Consider the following 22448-nt stretch of genomic DNA (forward strand, 5'->3'; position numbering starts at 1 on the left):
AAAAGAAATTGTTTCATTCTTTGTTTAAAAGTATCTTTAGTTTACTCTTGCCACCTCATCCCTTTAAGGAAATTAGTCTAGTGTTTTCTGGCCACTGTCACTGCTGTTGAAAAATATGAAGTTAGTCTAGTAGTTTGAGGGGTTTTTTTTTTTTTTTTTTTGAGGTAAATTGGCTTTTCTCTTGGTTTGATTTTAAGTTTTCCTTTGTTTCTGGTGATCAGCAGTGCCTCCATGATGACATGCCTAGGTGTGGTTTTGACACTTCATGTCTTTCATTAAATCTGATATTGATGTGGCCACCTCAGCTCTTTTTTGGTGACTATTTACATGGAGTATCTTTTTCCATTTTCACTTTCAACCTATTTGTATCTTTGGACTAAAGTGAGTCTCTTGTCTTCATATTATAGGATCATTTAAAAAATCCATTCAGATCATCTCTGCCTTAATTGGAGAGTTTAATCCATGTGCACTTAAAGTAATTGCTGATAAGGACTTATTTCTGTCATTTTGCCGTTTGTTTTTTATATATCATATCTTGTTGTCCTTCAATTCCTCCATTATTACTTTCTTTTGTGTTTAATTTTTTGTAATGTATCAATATAATTCCCTGCTCATTTCTTTTTCTATATATTATTGAGTTCATTTCTTAGTGGTTACCTTGGGGTTACAATTAATATCTTAAACTTACAATCATTCAGTTTGAATTGATACCAACTTAGTGTCAGTAGTACACAAAAACTTATTGTTTTTGTCACAAATTATATCTTTATACATACAGGCCCATTAATGTAGATTTATAATTATTGTTTTATGCATTTGTCTTTTAAATTGTATCAGAAAAAAGAAGTTACAAACTGAAAATACAATAATACCAGCTTTTTAAAAAATAATTATTTTAATGTTTATTTATTTTGGTGGCAGGGGGTGAGGGGCAGAGAGAGAAGGAGACACAGAATCCAAAGCAGGCTCCAGGCTCTGAGCTGTCAGCACAGAGTCTGATGTTAGGCTTGAACTCCCAAACTGTGAGATCATGACCTAAGCTGAAGTCAGACGCTCAACCAACTGAGCCACCCAGGTGCCCCAATAATACTGGCTTTAAAAAAAATTTTTTTTAAAATATTTATTTATTATTGAGAGACAGAGAGACAGAGCATGAGCAGGGGAGGGGCAGAGAGAAGAGGAGACACAGAATCCGAAGCAGGCTCCAGGCTCTGAGCTGTCAGCACAGAGCCCGACACGGGGCTCGAACTCACAAACCACAAGATCATGACCTGAGCCGAAGTTGGCCGCTCAACTAACTGAGCCACCCAGGTGCCCCAATACTGGCTTTTATATTTACCTATGTAGTTACCTTTACTAGTGTTCCTTATTTCTTTTATGGCTTCAAGTTATTGTCTAGTATCCTATTGTTTGAGCCCGAAGGACTCCTTTTAGCATTTCTTGCAGGGTGATTCTACTAGCAACAAACTCCCTCAACTTTTGTTTATCTAGGAATGTCTTCATTTCTCCTCCATTTTTGAAGGATAAATTTTGAAGGATATTGTATTCATTTCCTGGAGTTGCCATAAGACGGTACCACCAACTAAGTGGCTTAGAACAACATTAATTTATTGTCTCACAGTTCTGGGGCCAGAAGTCCAAAATCAAGGTGTTGGCAGGGTCATGCTCCCTCTGAAGATGCTAAGAAATGATCTGTTCTGGCCTCTCTTCTAGCTTCTAGTAACTTTAGGTGTTCCTTGGCTTGCCTCACCATCCTATCTTCTTCCCGTGTCACTTCACATCATCTTCCCTCTGGACGTGTTTGTCTCTGTGTCTAAATTTCTCCTTTTTGTAAAGATACTAGTCATATTGGATTAGAACCTACTCTAATATGTCATCTTAACTAGATCATCTGCAAAGGCCTTATGTACAAGTAAGGTCACATTCACAGGTACTGTGAGTTAGGACTTCAACATATTTTTAGGGGACACAATTCAACTCATAACAGATAGCAAATTTGAAAGATAGAATTTTTAGTTGACCGTTTTTATCTTCTTTCTTGCAGGACTTTAAGTACATCATTCCATTGCCTCAGGTCTCCATGGTTTCTGATGAGAAATTGACTGTTAATCTTATTGAAGGCCCCTTATATGACATTAGTTGCTTCGCCCTTGTGACTTTCAAGACTTTGTCTTTATCTTTGGACATTTTGATTATGAGTGTCTCAGTGTGGATTACTTTGACTTTATCCTACTTGGTCCTTTTTGGATGTGTAAATTTGTATTCTTTTACAAACTTTGGAAAGCTTTTGACCATTTCTTCTAATATTCTTTCTTCCTTTTTCTCTTTCTTTTTTTGGGGGGATTCAGCATATGTTAGTATGCTTGATGGGTGTCCCATAGGTTTCTCCATTTTTCTTCATTCTTTTTGTTTTTCTGTTCCTCAGGCTGGATAATCTCAATTGATCTATCTTCAAGTTCATGGATTCATTCTTCTGTCTGCTCAAATCTGCTGTTAAACCAAACTAGTCAGTTTTTCATTTCAGTTATATTACTTTTAGTTCCAGAATTTCCTTTTGGTTCCTTTTTGTAATTTCTCTTTGCTGTTATTTTCTACTTGTTCATAAATTGTTCTCCTGGTTTTAGTTCTTTAAGAATTTTTAAGACAGCTGATTGAAACTCTTTGTCTAGTAAGTCTAATATCTGGGCTTTCTCAGAGGCAGTCTCTATTAATTTTTTTCCCTGTGAATGGGCCATACTTTCTTGTTTCTTTGCATGCCTTATAATTGTGGGCATTTTGAATATTATCATATAGTTACTCTGTAAACCACGTTCTCCTTCCTTCCCAGGATTTGTTGCTGTTGATTGTTGTGAGCTGTACTCATTTGTATGTTTGATGACTTTTTCTAAACTATTTTTTTAAGACTATTCTTTCCATACTGCAACTGAAGTCCCTGTTTTGCTAGCAAATCAGGTAGTGATTTGAAGGAGATTTCCTTAAATATCTGAAAACAAACAAAAATACTCTACCAGTCTTTTCAAATTGGCTTTGTTTTGAGGTATTCCTTCAACAATTGTCCAGGATGTTTAGAACTCTCGGTTTTCCCTTGCTGCTTGTACAGAGCATAAAGGTCAGCAAGAGGCAAAAGCTTAGGGTCTTTTCTGAGCATGTGTCCAGTCCTTGGCATGTGTGTAGCCTTCTGGATTCCCTGGTATATGTGGTAGCTTTCCAGAGTTCTTATTCCCCCATGCATCTCTTTCCCCAGCCTCTTCTTTCCCCAACTTCTGGTCTGTCTATTGGTTACCTCATTTGATGTCCCTTGCCCAATCAGATGTGGTTATGGCTAGTAGATAGGCCTTTAAATGCTTTTGACAAATGCTGTCCAGGAGGCCACTTCAGCCTCGAGAAAGCTCTGAGGCAGGTGAGGGCCCATCCCTCAAAGAGTCACCAGACAAGTTAAAAACACACAACCATAATTCTTTGAGAGCAAGGTCTGTGTTGTTCCTTCTGCTACCAGCAAAGAGTGTGACTAGGAATGTGGGCTGTTATCTTCATGGTAACGGACAAGCTTGGGTATGAAGGATGGCGGGGAGGTATGTTAAAATGGCACAACACTCTCTTATCACACCCAACAGCTTCTTTCTTTATTAACCTTCCCTCGGTTGTAAGCTTCTAAAATTGGATTCCAGAGTTCTGAAAAAGTTGTTTCTGATGGTTTTTGACAGCCTAATCATTGCTTTAGTGGAGGGACAGAGTTTTGGCATTTCTGACACTGCCATATTTAGTGATGTCACTCATTAAACCTGGAGAGTTCTCAGTCATTATCACTTTGTTTCCCCTCCTCCATTCTTTTTTTAAAAAAAATTTTAATATTTATTTATTTTTTGAGAGAGAGAGAGAGAGAGAGAGAGAGAGCGAGCGAGCGCACAAGCAGGTCAGGGGCAGAGAGAGAGGGAAACACAGAATCAGAAGCAGGCTCCAGGCTCTGAGCTGTCAGCACAGAGCCTGACATGGGGCTCAAACTCACAAACTGGGAGATCATGACCTTAGCTGAAGTTGGACGCTTAACTGACTGAGCCTCCCAGGTGCCCCTCCTCTCTTCCCTTCTTTTGAGTCTTTTCTTCTGGAATTCCTATTAGGCTTATGATGGACTTTCTCATTCTATTTTCTCTGTCTCAACTTCTCTTCTATTTTCTGTCCCTATCTCTCAGTGCTATATCCTGGGTCATTTCCCCACATCTTTCAGTTTGCTCATTCTCCAGCTTTGTCTGATATGCTTTATAACCCATCTATTGACATTTTTAATTCAAAAACTATGTGTTTAATTCTAGACATTGTATTTTGTACTTAAAAAAAGATCTTTTTATTCTGTCTTTATAATGTCTTTTCCTGTTCTTAGGGCTCTGTTTATGTCTTTAATTATTTTAAGTATATTTCTTATTATTTTCAGACAGCTCTTCTGTTAATCTCATATTCTCAGGGTTCTAATCCTCCTCTTTTTTTTTTATGTTTGCTGATTGTCAATTCTTAGACATGGGGATTTTAAAATCAGGTGTTTTGTAGTTTTGAACTGTGCATTCATTTTTGACAAGTCTCTCCCCACCCCCACCTGTACTGTGAGAATTTCTTTATGCTTTTTTAATAAATTTATGTTTATTTATTTTTCAGAGAGAGAGAGAGAGAGAGACAGAGTGTGAAGAGAGGAGGGGCAGAGAGAGGGAAACAGAATCTGAGGAAGGCTCCAGGCTCTGAGCTGTCAGCACAGAGCCTGACGCGGGGCTTGAACTCATGGACCACGAGATTATGACCTGAGCCGAAGTCAGACCCCCAACTGACTGAGCCACCCAAGCACTCCAGTCTTTATTCTTTGATTGTGACTTTGCATTTGTTTCTGTCAGGAGTCCCAAGGACATTATCAGAACATCATTAAATTGGGATCATTTTATTCTAATTCCAAGGCACAAGTTTTCTAGGCTGCATGAAGGTTTCCAGGATGAAGGTGGTAAAAATTCAAACCAAATCTGTACAAAATGCAGGCTCAAGGCTTCTATTTCTCAAAGTGGTCTTTTTTGTTTTTTCCACTCCAAGCTCAGGCAGAGGTGAACAGGCCTCTTGTTCCTCTGTTTGGTGGGGAAAGGTGTCTTCCCTGCCTGTCTTTTCCCTAAGGGTTCAGTCTTTGCAGGGTGCTGGCTTTACATAGGGGTCTCAGTTCTAAATCCCCATTTTGCTTAGGACCAAGGCCTCATCTCCTTTAACTCAAGAGTGTATGAAAATCCATTCTCCAGGTTCCTGGGGTAATACTTCGTAGGCCATTGCTACCCACACTTCAGCAGGTTATTTGATCACTGCTCCTGTTTTTCATTTTTGGCACTTGTGTGTTTCCCTTTTTACCAGCTCAGCCATTCATTTATAGCAGTTGTGTTTGCACTTTCCGTAGTAGTTTTAGGTAAGTGCAGCAGGAGGATTTTCAGGGTTTATTGAGTTTTCATCTTGCTGGAACTAAAAGTATCTTTCAAGTTCCTTGGCTGGGAGCTTGCCCTCTGCTTGTTCCTTTACTTTGTCCTCTGCTTACCCCTTTCCCAAGAGTCGTATTTGGTCCTCCTCTCCTTTCTCCCTATATTGGGGGTTCTCGCCTACCTCCCTGAGACCTATGAATCCCTAGACCCTAATAACTTTTGACAAGGAAGCAGGACGGCGTGTAGTTAGGAACTCAGACTCCACTGACAAAGCTGGGTTTGAATCCTTTTTCCACCACTTACTAGCTGAGTTACCCGGGGGTAAGTTAGGTGGCCATTCTGGGACCATTTCATATGTAAAGTAAGTGAAACTCTGGAGGCTTGCTGTGAATGTGCAGTGAGGTGGGAGTTAGGTGGGTGTGCTCTACGATTCAAGTCCAGAAGTCCTCAGGCACAGCATCAAGCACTTTGTATTTATTTCTCAGGCACCATCCCATGAGAGACTATTACTGTCCTCATATTACAGATGAAGGAAACAGGCTATGAGTGATTGGTAACTTGCCCAGCTCCTGTTCCAATGGATGCCTGCTTTGGGCTGAACATTCTTCTGGGCTTAACATCTTTTACAGGGATAGTCACTAGAGATCTAAGACTGCTTAAAAGTGATTTTTTAAAAATTCTCATTTTATTTTGCTGATTTATGGGAAGATGGGTTTTCTTCTTTGAATTCTGGGGATTGGGTACCTTCTGGGGTGATCTCTCCACTCAATTGTTAGCTGGCACAGGAGTGGGGGGGGGGGATACAGCTAGTTGCTACGCCACCCCTCCTGAGGAGAGCAAAGCCCCAGGAAGGCAGAGACCTCTTCCTTTGACCACCAGGTAGGTAAGAGGCCTCCCCGCCCCCAAGCTGGGGTTTTTGAGAGCCTTTTGTAACCTAACTTCAGCTTCCCCTACCCTGGCCCCCCTGGAGGTGCTGAACCCAAGGCCGGGGCACAAATATGGAGGGTGCAGGGTGTTTCTCTGTTCAGTCACTGTTCAGGACACACCCATGAATGCACACCAGCCTCAGGCGGTCCCCACCTCCTCTCACTTACAGAAATGGGCCACAGGATGAAGGGTATGTATCTGTTGATGGCGAGGGTGTAGGTGATGAAGAAGAAGCAGAAGATGGACATCTCCATGGTGATGATGAGCATCAGGAGAGGGTGCACGCTGGTCCCCGTGAACAGTACCAGTGCAGCTATCAGGCAGCCCTGCCAGGAGACATATACCTGAGCTACCGCAAAGGGCTCTCCCCTACTCTAGAGCCCTTCTGGAGCCCCTCTGGAACCTGCTCCTTCACCCTCTTTTCATGGTTGGGCCTCCGCCCTGGGGTACCAGCCCAACTTACCAAGCTCAGGATCTTGACCTCGGCGTGCCCGATCACCCAGAACTCTCTATTGCCTTTCTTGAATTCCCACATGTAGCGGCGACACCCCTTCCTGGTGCCCACTTCATCCTTGGGCTGCACCGACTTTGGCTTTTTCTTGATCTCCTTGTCCTCTTGGTCTTTCTTGTCCCCTGGTTCGTCAGCTGCAGGAGGGGACGGCGGCGCAGCTGCGGGCGCCGATGCAGGTGCCGCCGCCGCCGCCTTCTTGCCCTTTTTGCCTTTGTCAGCCATCTTTGCGTGGGAGTTCTTAACTTCTCACCTCCTGCGCGATCTCTCTCCTGCTGGCGCCGGACAGGCCTGGCCTCTGAGCGAGACTGGTGCCCACCCACCTGCTCCCAGGTCCCGCTCAACGGCCGGACGCGCGAACGCCAACGTCCGGCGCTGCCCCGCGCGCCACGTCTCCCTGCGGTCGCACCTCGCTCACACCTAGAGGACCGGAGTGGGCGTCAAGGGCCCGGCCCTAGCCCGGGCCGCCCACCCCCACGCGGGAGCCTCGGCCCCAGCCCGGGCCCCCTGCGAGGGGGAAGGGGGGCTCCCGCCTGCGCGGGAGGTGGCCTCAGGGTTGTACCGCCGTGCTCGCGTTGGCTGGAACCCCGCTGGGGTCAAGATCCTGGCCACGGCGTCCTGGGTCGGATTCGTCCTGCGCTGCGAGGGCGCAGCGGCCGCAGGAAAATGAAACTCGACTTTTACACAAGGCGACGCAAGACAGCAGAGATGTTCCCGATTTAGTAGCTCTGATTTTATGATCGCCTGTGGGCCAGAATGGGTGACAGCATATGCAAGCTCAGTGGTGGGATTACCCGGAGGGATGAGGCACAGACGCTTATGTCCGCGAGGATGCCCCCTTTGAAGGTTCAGCCTTGGTCTTGAACGGTGCCCTTGGTCCGAGGATGCCCGGGAGGATGGGCGCCTGGAGGCGGGTCCCGGCGACGGTGCGGACTGGGGTGGTTTGGCGGGCCCCTGCGCTGGCTGGGGTGGTTTGGCTGGCGTGGCTGCAGGTGCTTGTGCCGGTGCCCGTGCCCGCGCGGGTGCTTTTGCTGGTGCCCGTGCGGTGGGTTCCGCGGGCTGGAAGACATTCAAGTTCGATTCCCAGAACACTTTTCACCGTATTCCTCACCAACTTGGCAACCAGAGTCCCATCGAAGATACACACGATTGCTGATTGCCGCGGTGAGACACAGGGACTGTCAGACGCAAGACCATATACGGAAAGGAAAGGCTGCGTTACTTGGCAGCTTAACAGCAACCTGTCTTCCCTATCCCATCCCAGGCGGGGGCTGCAGGTGGCCTCCTGTCCCCCTCTGACCCTGCACTACCTTCTTGGTGTCTGCCCAGCTGGCTGCTGCGGCGCATTCTGCTATTCCCAGAGAAAAGGATTTTGGAAATGGGGGGTTTTGCTAACGGTAATGACCTCGCCTGATGCCTGAGGCACCAGGAAAGGACCAGAGAAGATTGCTGGCCTTAGGAGGCTCCAGACAGGGATGGGGTCCTGAGGAGGACCCTTAGTGGAAAGGACTCCTGGGCTATGTTTGTAAAGGGCAGGAAGGAATTCCCAAGGGGACCAACTGGGAGGAAGAAAACTTCAGACACTGGCCAGAAGTCTCCAAGGATTGTAGTGTACCTGAGACCTCTGGAGCTGGTGAAGGAGGTGGCAGAACTGGGGCTAGAAGTGTAGAATATGGGACTTTATCAAGAGGAAAGTTCAGGGGCGCCTGGGTGGCTCGGTCGGTTAAGCGGCCGACTTCCGCTCAGGTCACGATCTCGCGGTCTGAGTTCGAGCCCCGCGTCGGGCTCTGTGCTGACGGCTCGGAGCCTGGAGCCTGTTTCGGATTCTGTGTCTCCCTCTCTCTCTGCCCCTCCCCCGTTCATGCTCTGTCTCTCTCTGTCTCAAAAATAAATGAAACTTAAAAAAAAAAAAAAAAAAAAGAGGAAAGTTCAGGTGCCAGAGTCAGAAAGCCCACGTGCAGTAGCCATGAGGTGAATCAGACTGGAGGCAGGGAAACCAGTGAGATGTGGTTGGGGGCTCCTGCTATTCAGGTAGAAATCGATAGAGACCAGAGTGTGGGAGCCCCTGGCAGGTAGGAGAAGGCTTGGTGGCTGAGTTAGCAGATGGGGACCAGCAGCCCATAGCAAGCGCCCAAGATTCTAGGTGCTCCCCAAATCCTGCCCACTTTAGGTGTTTCTCTTTAGCGTCACTTAACATTTTCTAGGTATGTCTTGCCTCAGCTAATCTGTGGGCTCCCACAGGGATAAGGGACTTTATCCCCAGCCTGGGCCTGGCACAATCCAATGGGACTGACAAATATCTACTGATTATGGGATGAATTGAAAGAACTCAAACTTTTTTTTCTGGATTAATTTCTGTTCCCAGTGCTTAACTTCTTAAACCAAAGTCTCACCTCCCCACTTCCCACCCTCCATCTTCAAAGCATTTAATCTGCCATTTCTTGTGCTCTTCATATGATGAAGATTTGAGTCTCAGTTTGTCCCAGCCTTGTGTCCCAGGGTAAGGTATTTAAACCCAGTTCTCATATCTGTAAAAATGAGAATTGTAAAGATTAAGTCAGAACATGCCTGGCCATGTGTGGGGCACATGCTGGGAGCTAGCTTCCTTCCTTCCTGAATAGGCTGGGCCATTCACTTTTAACAATGCACTTTTTTTTTTCTATTCATGTGTTTTCCTTTTCATGTGTTTAAAAAGATATTTTTTTTAATGCTTGTTTATTTTTTTTGAGAGAGAGTGAGAGGGAGTACAAGCAGGGCAGGGGCAGAGAGAGTGGGAGAGAGAGAATCCCAAGAAGGCTTGCACTGACATTGCAGAGCCTGACATGGGGCTTGATCCCACAAACTGTGAGATCATGACGTGAGTAGAGATCAAGAGTCAGACGCTTAACCCACTAAGCCACCCAGGCCCCCCTCATGTGCTTTTAAAATACAATTCTCTAGTCCAGAAAAGTCAAAGTCCTATTTATAGACAAGAACACCGTGTTGCAATATTTCAAAAAATAGTGTGTATGATTCTCAAAAGGGGAGTTTGTACCTATTTGGAGAATGAGTATTAGAGTGAAGATTTTCGGGGCGCCTGGGTGGCGCAGTTGGTTAAGCGTCCGACTTCAGCCAGGTCACGATCTCGCGGTCCGTGGGTTCGAGCCCCGCGTTGGGCTCTGGGCTGATGGCTCAGAGCCTGGAGCCTGTTTCCGATTCTGTGTCTCCCTCTCTCTCTGCCCCTCCCCCGTTCATGCTCTGTTTCTCTCTGTCCCCAAAATAAATAAAAAACGTTGAAAAAAAATTTAGAGTGAAGATTTTGATGAGCTTAGAGTTTATGCAACTTCACACCTTCTGAAGAAGTAAGTGCAAGAAAGAGAAGGGGTGGTGGTATGAATGATATTGTGTAAATGAAATACTTATGGTCTGTCAGTTTTCCTTTGCAAAGAGTTTTGAAATACTGGTCTTAACTGGGGTCATGAAGGCTTCAACTTACCCCTCCAACATAGAATAAATGCCTTCTTTCCATTTCTTGCATCGCCAAGATGGCAACTATTAGAAGGAACACAGCTGTAATGAAACTGTTGATAAGATCCTGTAATACAGAATTGAAAACTGTCAACTTTGGGGACACCTGGGCGGCTCGGTCGGTTAAGCGTCCGACTTCGGCTCAGGTCATGATCTCATGGTCCGTGAGTTTGAGCCCCGCGTCGGGCTCTGTGCTGACAGCTCGGAGCCTGGAGCCTGTTTCGGATTCTGTGTCTCCCTCTCTCTCTGCCCCTCCCCTGTTCATGCTCTGTCTCTCTCTGTCTCAAAAATAAATAAACGTTAAAAAAAATTAAAAAAAAGAAAACTGTCAACTTTACATGAAAATGTGATTTCACAAAATACTTAAGTTGGCCAATTACCTACCTAAGGATGGATGCCTTTTTAAGACTTTACCTTTGATTACTATTAAGAGGAACCATTAGCAGCATAGTTCTTGTATCTTCCAAGACATGAGTTTATGTGATTTTAAGGTCCTTTGTCAACAGAAATGGATTTAGTTTCATTAAAGAACGCCATTAAAAAAAAAAAAAAAGCTGACAACTTCCCCATCATTGTCTTCTTAAAGGGCACAGGAAAGTGAGCATGAAAAAAACCTAGAGGTATGGGGGCTACCCAAATTGGACTTCCATAAATGTGATTTTTAAAAAACATATATTAACCTAATGTAAATTCTGCATTTCTATTCCATAATACATTTTTAATATAAAAATTAAATTTTAGATTAGCACTTTACTGATTTAATTGCACTCCCAAATCTGCAGGTAGAATTAATACTCTGGAAGTTGGATCTTATTATTCTGAAGGTTCACATATTCCAAAAAGGATGGAACTCGTCTGAGGAGCAGACCTGGTATTCTTGAGTGAATGCTTGTGCTGTTGACTTTTGAGCTTTTCCTAAGAAATGGCTAGAATTGAGTGTGCCCTGGCATTTATAGGCTGTCTTTGTCCTTCCTTCTGGATTTCAGTACTGAGTTCTTTCATTGCTAGCCCAGTCTACTGCTTTGTGTGCTAAATAAAGTGTGAGGATGAGTAGATGGAGGCCACTCATGAGGATAAGCAGAGGCTGGACTTTGGTATTAGAGCAATAAGTGGGTGTACAACCTGTCAGTGGCACTAGTGTGGGGAGGGTCAAAAGCCTGGGGAGGTAGAACCGTGGCCCTGATATCTAATTGGAACATTTTAAGTCCTTAAGTCTTGATTTCTTGACTTGGTAGCATCAGCTTGTCTGGTGCACCTGCCCAAATACATCAGGGAGCCCTGCCATCCTGTGTACAGAATCATAAATGGCTCTAACGGAGCTCTTCAATGTGCCAAGTGTTTCCAAGTCATTATCTTATTTAACCCTCACAAACACCTTCCAAAGTCAGCATTGTTATGATCTCTATTTTAAAAGGACATAGCAGAGGCTTAGAGAGGTTTATTAAATTGCCTAAGACTGGATATCTGCCAAGGAGTCAGAACTCCCTAGTGTCTCACTATTGCCTCCCACCAGAGACACTCAAATAAGAAGGAAATGAACTGTTCCCCATCCCCCCCACCCCAGGTTGGAAGGCAGCATCCATCTTGGGCATTTTCTGTGGATAACGGGTCACGGAGGGTGAAAATGGTGTGGGACATGTAAGGTGGGAGTGTGTTTTGTTGATGAACTCTTTTGCTCTGCCAATTCCTAAATGTGTGATCTGGGGCATGTTTTATCATCCCTCTGTGTAAACATGCTCATTTTTAATATGGGGATAATGATTGGGGTTCATTGGGTTGATCTGAGGATTAAATGGTGTAATGAATCTGAAAATACCAGATGATAAATGCCTGGCATCTAGCGGGTCGTGAGAGTTCATCACAATGTGGACTTAGGATATTTGCCTTCAAAATGTATGCAGTTGGTAAACTTTCTGAAAACCTCAGGTGTTCTTCCTGTTGGGATTGCTGAGCAAGGAGCCCTACCCCATCATGGAATGTGACTTGCCTCTTGGAGAGGCACTAATTATTTGGGTACCTGGTGGGTAACGCTGAAAGGGGGACAAGGTGCAGGGATGGTGAAGGTTAGAAGTAAGTTCCAGCTGGGTTCTGTGGGCTGAATGAGAGGTCTGCCCATAGTGGGGTAGGTACACTGGTTTACAGTTTTGCAAGGAGCTTAGTGCTTTAGGATTGTGTAAACCAAGATATTAAAAAATGTGAACAAGGGCTCACTCTTACAACTAAGAGGCAGAGTGTAAAATTTTTAAAACTAACTAAACTTTTTAAAATTAACTAGCTGTGGCCATAGATCATTGAGAATTTAGATGAAAGCAAATAAATAATAATACTAATGCAGACTAGGCTTCGGTAACCAATCGTTGATTACCTGTCATAATTCCAATCTCCTCATTGGAATACTAGACATTAGTTTAGTCTGTCCTTACCATAGTTTCCTCTGGTCCTTGCTTACAAGGAAGTGCTCCCCTGGACTGTCCTTTGGCGCTAATGTTTGCCTTATTTCTAACATTTCTCTCATAGCTCACATTTTCTTGTGCACTGTGTGTCACATACTGTGCCAGGGTGTTAATCTCATTTGATTCTCACAACAAACTCATTGTCCCCAGTTTACAGATGGCTAAGCAACATGCTTGGGGTTGGTCACCCAGTAAGTGGCTAAGACCCTCTGCAGCCTGACTTGAGTATCCGGGGGCCTTCTCTGGACTAACCCCCCTTCTCCCTTTTGTCTTAAGCACATCATTCTTGTTGTTGGCCTCATCTCTGATGGAGAGAGAGAGAGACAGAGACAGAGACAGAGACAGAGACAGAGACAGAGACAGAGAAATGTTCTTTCTGATGGAATAAAATTGCATCTAAGCCTTTTCATGTGCAGGAAGACTCTGGTTTCCCCATGAATGCTGTCTTTACTCATTGTCTTTTCTTTTCCTGTTGACTAAATACCCTATTGACTCAAGTAGCCTTCTCTGACTAAAATGAGAGATGGATTTGTTACTCGATTATTATTTTTCCATAAAGCTCCCAAATTGTTTCCATAAACAAAATTGTGTAAAAGTATAACTGGGCCAGAAAGAGATGCTTTAATGGTGAATGCTTATTTTTAAACATCACTGCATATTGGAAAAAATTTTGAACACTGACAATTTGTTTCATAAAATATGGTATTTGTAACAAGAATTTGTATATAATAAACATTATATAGTGTGCAACTATCTGCAACTTCCGTTGATTCCATTTGTGCCTGGAGTTCTCCAAACATGTGGCGTAACCTGATCAGAAATGACCAGAACTGTGCTTTGTCATTAATCTTATTTGAAGGGGACATTCTAAAGCTGATATCTCCTACTTACAAATGTAAAGATATTGCTGGTAGTTTTGGAATTGTCACTTCTACAGAGTTTTATTTATTATGCTCTTTTTTTAAAAAAATTGTTTTCTAGTGGCAAAAGCATCTGCTTGACCAGAACTCAGTTTCTCTGAACGTATTGGATAATATTTTTTTGTAATGTAGAAGTGTTAAAAATACAGACAATTCAGAAGATAGTATAGTTCATACTTTTCTTGGGTACGTTGACAGATACTAGAATATAAAATTGGTGATGAAGTCTAAAAATGAAGACAGTGACCCCACCATGGGTGGGGTGAGGAAAGCTGTATTCTCGCTAGCTCTGATGAAGACCCATGATAATAAGTCAAGGAGGCTGAGAGGTGAGACCCTTGGTTGTCAGGGTCACTGGCATAGCCTTCACAGAAGCAAGAAGATGCAATCATCCCCAAGCCCAGGCCACATCGTCTCTTCAGAGAAAGAGGCATTGCCAAAATATGGCCCCAGAATCCACAGATCTCAGCCTGTATGTGAGGCCAGTACTCTTGATGCTGCCCTGCTGAGCATCTGAAGTCCTGATTTATCAAACTTTGTTTCCCTGCTGGGAATTTTCATCATTAGCCCCTTACCAAACAAGAATGGGAAAGAGGAATAAGGAACTCTGTATTCATGTGAGCCTTTAAGGAAATCGCCACTTAAAATCAGTACTACTTACTCTCATCCTATGCCTTGGGGGCACCAAACCGTCTTGCTAGGAAAGAAGGACTGAAAGAAGTGACAGCTATGCTTGCTGGATCCCTCTGGTGTGTGGGCCGGCCTTTGAACGTATACGGAGCCCTAAAACTGGTACAGCATGAAATAAGGCATGTGTTCTCGGGCTTCCCACACTGCCCTTTCCATAAGGTCTCAAGGGACTTCTACAGCTTGATGCCGACACATCTCCAAGTCCACCTACTCTCTGAAGTGACAAGGAGTTATCTCCTAGGCACCAAGCCAGTGTTTGGTTTGTGCTGTCCCTAAACCAGCACCATGCCTCCCGGGGCCAAGGCCTCCCTGTTACCACCCAGTGGTAACTACCTTTCTGAACAGTCTCATATGTACATGTCCTTCATCTTACAGAATCTGAAAGGGAAGATTAGAAAGGAAGGGACAGGATAGGAGAAGACAGTTTGGATCCTGTGTTGATAAGTCTTTGAAAAAAACCTTCCAAGTCAATTAGATAGCACACCATCCGACCAACTATGTTGGTTAGCACGTGGTGGCTTAGTATGTGTACTGTTAGTCAATGGAACATTAGAATAACTGAGCAACCTACTTAGTTTCCCCAACTGTGAAGCTCCTGGGAGCTTACCAGGCATATTTATGTGCTCTTCCAGACTCTGGCCCATATATTGGAAGATAGTAGTAAGAAAAAGGCAGGGACTCTGAATCACACTTTGGGCTTCCATAGTCATCCAAAGGAAAGAGACTGTTCTGACCCAAGGATAGAGGTAGCAAAAGGGGGCCTGGCTTTATCAAAGTTGACCAAAGGCCTGCAATTCTATAAAAGCTGACCTCAGCTATCTGTGACCACTGTAGGAACAGCTCCTCTCACAGGACCTTCTTGGCTTATTCTTAGGAGCCCCCAGTTCTTGCCTTTGCTTGAGACACTTCCTAGATACTTCCCCTGGACACTACAGCAAAGCATGGTGCCTTGAGGCCCCCTCCAGCTCTCTAGCTTTACGGCAGTGGACCTTTTCTCAGAGGGCTCTAGTCCTCCTGACCGCAGCTGCTGACCTTGGTGCTGTGGAGCCCTCAGTCACCTACCTTAAGGACCTGTACCCACCCCCCAGGATAATCAATTCACTTCTGGCTCTGCATTTTAAGGAAACCATGAGGAAACAGGAGAAGATACAGAGAACATAACATGTAGAGACTCCGAGGACGACAACCATGAAGGGGGATGGAGATAGAGAAACCTTGTAAGGCAATAGGGCAAAAAGTCTGGTTGAAAGCCAGGCCTGAGTCAGACAGGCTGGGCTCAAATCTGAGTTTCCATGTGAGTGCATATTGCCACGGGCGACTTAATCTAGTTTTTGCATCTGTTAAATAGGGAGTGGGGGCAACCACAACCTCACTGGCTTGTTGTGAGGATTAAATAAGGTAACACATATGAAAAAGTATCTGGCACATGGTATGTGCTTAAAACAGTTCATTTACCTTCCCTTCTTGAAAATCTCTATGGGCAGAGATTTTAGTTTCCCTTCAGAAACCTCTTTATTGTTATGCTCTCCATAGCTAAGAGGATCTTCCGTACATCCAGAGCTGCTCATATTTTGCTTTGTCTGCTTCCTGTTGCTCTGCACTCTGTGGGATAAAGAGAGCCCGGCAGCCTTTTCAGAAAATCCCTCACACCTTGAAGGAAATATTTTGAGTTTTAGCTCAATAGCAACCAATCCTACCTTAAGGTTAGAAAAAGGTACTATAAGGAAGTGGGATGTGGGAGAGGCCTGAACTCTGAGTTGGGATTTCACGGTGCAAGATGAAATGGTAAAAGCCATCCAACTACATTATGGGGTCTGATAGACACTTTGTAAGTGAATGTTCACTTTGTGCTGAGCATTGTGCTATTTGCTTTAAACACATTTAAGTGTTACAGAAACCCTGTCAGGGAGTTACTATGATCACCCTTTTCCTTTGCTGAATTTCCTAGATGGGGAAACTGAGGCTAACGTTCACACAGCTAGGAAGGGGCCCACGTCTGTATCTGGCCACAACTGTAGTTCTCTAGTCTGCGAGGATGCAGAACCTCAGGCTCCACAAGAAATAGGATTTATCAGGGCGCCTGGGTGGCTCAGTCGGTTAAGCGTCTGACTTCAGCTCAGGTCATGATCTCACACTCTGTGAGTTCGAGCCCTGCGTCGGGCTCTGTGCTGACAGCTCAGAGCCTGGAGCCCGCTTCAGATTCTGTGTGTCTCTCCCTCTCTCTGCCCCTTCCCTGCTCATGTTCAGTCTCTCTCTGTCTCAAAAATAATAAAAACATTAAAAAAAGTTTTTTTTTAATAAATAAAAAAAGAAATAGGATTTATCTGAGACCTGAGGGGTTAGCTTCAGGAAGCTTTCAGTTGGTAAAGAATAGGAAACTCTGGAAAAAGCTACTGAAGAAGGCAACGCCATCATATGGCACCCTTTTAGGAGTGTGGACCCTTTATACCCATGAAACGATGGACTCCTGCAATCTTTCTGGGTATGTGTGACAATTTTCTACAACTTCGCCGTGCCAGCTCTTGCTTTTGCAGGGGCGAAATGTTTAATAATTTATTAGAGTAGTTGCTGTTTGAAAAGTAGCAGCATGTACTGTTTTACGAGCAATAGATGAGAAGTGTTTTTACCTACTGAATATACTAATTGAAATTTTCGTTAGGACAAGCTGCAGACTATCATGTTCAGTGCATAATGAGACAGAAGCAGGTGTGTGGATTCGTTCTGCCGTAGACAGAGAGGTCCAAGGAATCTTTCTGAGTATTAGACTAGTTTCTCCCCTGGGACTAGGGCAACACCCTGTCATAGATGAGTTATGTCCTTGTCCAGAAAGATAGCTCTTTGGTTTTCACTTGAGGAGAGACGCTACTCTGGGACCAAGGGCAGAGCTTATATTTGAATTACGAAAGTGAACACTTACAAGTAAGGACCAATCTAAACAAATCAGCAAGTGGTGAATGTCTAGTATATATATTATAATAAAAAAAGAACGATGCACATTTCCAGAACTGTAATGGCTATATACAACTCATGGGCTTTGGCAGTGATGAAACAAACTAATGCTCTTATGATAAGACCCTGCAATGAAAGAAACAGGATTTGTTTTAATTCACATGGACTATTAAAAAACAAAGCTAACCCATAAACTGTTAGGAAGTAAATCTGACTATATGGCAATTGCCTGTATGATTTTGTACGTACAGTTTATGTGTAAAATTTCTCTTTTTTTCAAGAAATGAAATAATACATGGAAATAATTAAAATGGACATTTAAGTATAGAAGAATAAAAAATAATACTGATTTCTTTCTTCTTCCTCAACCCAATCCTAGTCTATTTCCTTAAAAGTAACAGCTGTTCACAGTGTTTACTTCATACTGGAAAGAAGTACATACGAGTAGAGTAAATATTTGCTGATTTGATAGAGTGAGGTAGAGCTCCAGTTTTCTTTCCAAACTGTTGATTATCCCAACATCATTCATTGGGAAACACCAGTTATTTTCCCTGCTCATCTGAAATCCTACCTTTATCATGTACTAAATTCTCACATGTATTTGGGTCTATTTGAGACTATCCTCTCCTACTGAGTTGCCGATTCTTTTCTAGTACTTTTGAAATTACAGGAAATTAATTTTATATTATATTATTGTCTGACCTAGTCCCCTTTTCAGCACTCATTCTCAGATTCTTTATAAATCCCATGTTTGTCTTGGTCTAGTTCCCCAAACTAAGCCTGTTGGAATTTTTTTTTTTTTTGGCTTTTTGTGTGTGCTTTGAGAGAGAGAGAGAGAGAGAGAGAGAGAGAAAGAGAAACATTGAGAGCAAGGGAGAGGGGCAGAGGGAGAGAGAGAGAGAGAGAAAGAGAGAGAGAGAGAGAGAGAGAGAGACTCTTAAGCAGGTTCCACATGGAGCTCAATTCCACAGGCTCTCAGCATGGAGCTGGATGCAAGCCTTGATCTCACAACCCTGTGATCATGATCTGAGCCAAAATTAAGAGTTGGTTGCTCAACAGACTGAGCCACTCAGGTGCCCCATAAGCCTGTTAGCATTTTTATTTTTTTGAGAGAGAGAGAACGACAAAGAGAGAGAGCAAGTGAGTGAGGGGTAGAGAGAGAGAATCCCATGAGGGGCAGAGAGAGAGAGAGAGAGAGGGCACAAGTGAACAAGGGTCAGAGAGAGAGAGAGAGAGAGGGAAAGAGAGAGAATCCCATAAGGGGAAGAAAGAGAGAGAGAGAGAAGTGGGTATGTGTTCATTCAAACCCAGGCTCGAGCTTGTGAATCGTGAGATCATAACCTGAGCTGAAGTCAAATGCTTAACTGACTGAGCCACCCAGGCACCCAAGCCTGTTAGTATTTTCATTGGGATTTCATTTAAAAGCCTGTTGGTATTTAATTGGGATTTCATTTAACTTCTAATTTGGAAAGATTAAAAAATTTACTCAAGAATAAAGTATGTCTTCCCAGCTATTTTAGTGGTTTAAAAATATCTCTGAGTTTTTAAAGTTTTCTTCATATAGGTCTTTCAAATTTATTTAATTTAATCTTAGATATTTTATCATTTTATTGCTCTTGTAAAGAGGAATATTTTCTTCTATTTTAAGTGTTGTTCTACTAACTCCTAATGAGTTAGTAGAAAGTATCTTGTTCTAAATTGTTTCCCAGTGATTTTGAGTTCTTTAGATATACAGTGATATCAGCTGAAAAAATGATATATTTTGCCTCTTATTTTCAACTGTTCTTTATTTTTCCTGTCTAATTGTGATGATTAGCTGTTCCAGAAAAATATTGAATACTAGTATTGATAAGGGCATCCTCTCTGTTCTTTATTTAATGGGAATACTTCTGATATCTAATCATATATGATGCGGACTTTTGGGTTTATTTTTATAATGTCAACAAAATATCTATGTATTCCTATTTTTTATGGGTCCCTTTCTTCTCTCTTTCTTTTTTTGCTATCAGAAATAAATGTTGAATTTTGTCAAATGTGTTCTTTTCCTTATTTGATGTAATCTAATTTGTTCTCCTTTTACCTATAATATGTTGGGTTAGTTTAATAGAGTCCTAATACTGAATCATTATAGTGTATTTTTTTAAAGTACTGATGAATATTTTCTGCTAATATATTGATACTTATTGCTGTGATACAAGTAAGATTTCTAATTTCCTTTTTCTGACTTGGTCAGGTTTTTATATCAGTGTTCCATTACTTTTTTTTTTCTTTTTTGAGAAAGAGAGAGAGAGAGAGAGAACAAGCAAGGGAGGGGCAGAGGGAGAGGGAGAGAGAATCTTAAGCAGGCTCCACACCAAGTGTGGAGCTCCATCTGGGGCTCGATCCCATGATCCTGGGATCGCGACCTGAGTCAAAATCAAGAGTCAGACACTTAACCGACTGAGCCACCTAGGTGCCCCAGTGTTATATACAACTTTGAAAAATAATTCAGAAGGGCTTTTTTCCTTTTCCATACTTTGAAAAAGTTTCAGTAGTATCAGAATTACATCCCATGAAAGTTTGAGTTAATTGTGTGAAAAAGTCTGTCCCTGATATACTGTGAAGGATACTCATTTGCTTAGTTCTCATTTTCTTCTGTATTTATATTGGTCTGTATTTACATTGGTTTTTCTCTATTCTGGGGTCAGTTTTGGTAATTATGTTTTCCTAGAAAATCAACTATTTCATTCAATTAGTTGTTTATTTGTTTTGCAAGGTAATCTTGGGTATCTTCTCAGTTTCTTCATCCTTTGTGATTATTTTCCCTGTCTGGTTTCTAACTTTAAATATATGTCCTCTCTTCACCCTTTTCCCCCTATTATAGGCCATTGGTTTATCAGTTTTGGTCAATTCTATTAGTTTTGTTTGCTAGTTTATACATTTCTGATATTATCTTCACTGCTTCCTCATTCCCTTTGTGAGGGAAAACCTGAGGAATATAAAAGTAAGACAGGAAAAACAGCGCTGATTTAGTATTAAGGGTTGAGTGAGAGGAGGAGCGAGGGGAGAAGGGGAGGAAAGGTAGGGCAAAACAGAGGTGACTGGCAAAGGGAAGTAGGGAAGCTTTCCGGAGGTGGCACCTCCTGGGAATCACTCCCGGAGGCCGCACCCACCCTGCATCACCAGCTCTCTCTGCTCACCACCCTCAGGATCTTCAACACTCCCGTGGGCAAGAAGAAAAACTGCTTGAAGCTGTCCCTGAATTTGAACGGGACTTTGGCCTGTTCTTCAGCACGCTTTTGGATGGCGGCCTTCTCCCCTGCGCTCTGGGTCACCTGCTGTTGCTTTCCTGGGGGCGTCTTTGAGACTGCAGGCTGCGCCCTTGCGACTGCAGGCTGCGGCGTACTGGGTGCTGGATTCGCCGAGCGTGTGGGCTGCCCTGAGCGTGAGCTCTGCCTTGATCGTGAGCCCTGCCCTGAGCGTGAGGCTTGCACCGCAGCTGCAGATTGCCCTGGGAGTCCTGTAAGCTGCTGTTGTTGCAAGTTCCCTGAGGATGCCCTGGTGTTTGGGGCATTCATGGTGGTCCCCGAGCCTGGCTTTGTCAGGCTGGCCCTGCTGCTCTGAGCCTGCATGGCGGCGGCGGGGGCGGCCAGGCTATCCCCTGGGAACCAGCGTCGTGCCCAACGGCCGCCGTCCGCCTATGCCTCGCGCGCACCCAGCTCTTGCTGCCCGCCGACAGACCAAGCCCTCCAGCCACCCTCCTTGCCACCTGGGACGCGATGCCGCTGCCTAGGCTGGGAACTCACTATCCCTGCAATCCCACGCCTCGGTGCTGCAAGCCAGCCAGCCAGCCAGCCAGCCAGCCAGACAGGAAGAGGGCTCCGGAGACCATTTAAGGCGGCCTAGGCGCCTTCTTCTCTGCCACCCAGGCCCCAGAGCAGGAAAACCCAGTCCGATCAGGTCCTGGTGCTCCCAGCGCTCCCTTGGAAGTTACAGTATGGGTGAGCGCTGGGCACAGAATTCCTACATCTCTTCTTCCAGCTCCCATATCGAGATTAAAGTGAGAACAACTGCAGAAAATATGTGAAAGAATAAATATATTTAATACTTAGCATCAACTAAAAAGTAATATAAAATTACAAAACTTATATTTTGTCATGAATAGGTTTTTTTTGATAAGGACCACTTGGATTAAATAGAAGTTTCCGGTAAATAAGGGCCCCGTCGGCAATACAGCACACTGCTGCCAGGAGTCCGAACACCTGGAAACAAACACACTTTGTCATTGCTGTGACCATGGTCTGGCCTTGGGTCATTCACACAGGTTTTAAGTGTGTGCCCACTGGCTTCCTCTCCTGCTAGGGTACCAAGATTGCTCCCTCTGCTTCCACCTAATACTAAAACGGGAAGAGACTTCAGAAATCATTTTATTCTCATTTCCAAGTCTGCCTAGAGAAAGAGAAAAGATAACTTAAGTGAGCAGAAATAATATTGAGGTGGTGTAGGCTCTGAAATAAATACTTGTCTGGATGTCTTGACTTGCTCTGACATGTATTAGAGCCCTACTGAAGATCATACACTTAATGGATAGGATTCTAAATAGGCCTCAGGGGAAAAAAAAAATTACGGTAAAGGGAATAAACTAGAACCAGGTCTTTAGGTACTCTGATGGCTATTTGAGAGCTGGTGCCTGGGCTGGAAAAGAGGGATATCATTTCTTGCATACTATTTGGTCAGTTCCATCGCATGGCCTGGAAGTTGGGCTTCTTGGCTCTAGATAACCACTCCGTTTCCCATCCTGAATCTCAAACTCAGCTTCTTAGGTTCTGACCACACTCAGTACCTCCTACCTATCCTGTGACTCTGGTACCCTGCACGTTGCCGGTTCCTCTGCCTGGAACCATTCCCCTTTCCTCCCCTGTATTCCTGACAAATTGAGATTCTGCTGCCAAAGAGAGGTAGTTGCTTCCTTTTTTCTGTACCCCGCAGTACTCTGTCAATAGCTTATACACAGCTGTTTTCATTTCTCTTTCCTGTATTAGGCTCTAAGCAAGGTGAGGATAGGGTGGGCTCACATTCT

At 43.8% G+C, this 22448-nt stretch overlaps 1 protein-coding gene across 9 annotated transcripts in view; it reads right to left on the reverse strand.

Moving 5' to 3' along the window:
• Positions 1-22448, reverse strand: part of LOC106971209 (chemokine-like factor) — a 46865-nt gene that overhangs the window by 7092 nt on the left and 17325 nt on the right. Inside the window, exons 4-6 of one of the 9 annotated variants that reach the window (XR_008293689.1) lie at positions 10346-10444; positions 9264-9398; positions 7589-8048 (exon numbers count right to left, since the gene is read on the reverse strand). Coding sequence is in view for 8 of the 9 variants with exons in the window: in XM_015067989.3 (XP_014923475.3) it covers positions 7941-8048; positions 10346-10444; positions 20569-21000 (639 nt within the window). In the remaining variant the exon portion in view is untranslated. Of the gene's footprint in view, positions 1-6529; positions 6689-6825; positions 7224-7588; positions 8049-9263; positions 9399-10345; positions 10445-20568; positions 21439-21494; positions 21631-22448 lie in introns of those variants that run through there. The other 8 variants (XM_015067989.3, XM_053210715.1, XM_053210717.1 and 5 more) reach the window with 8 other exon arrangements.

This window comes from Acinonyx jubatus, chromosome E2, assembly GCF_027475565.1.
Source record: "Acinonyx jubatus isolate Ajub_Pintada_27869175 chromosome E2, VMU_Ajub_asm_v1.0, whole genome shotgun sequence".
Taxonomy (NCBI): domain Eukaryota; kingdom Metazoa; phylum Chordata; class Mammalia; order Carnivora; family Felidae; genus Acinonyx; species Acinonyx jubatus.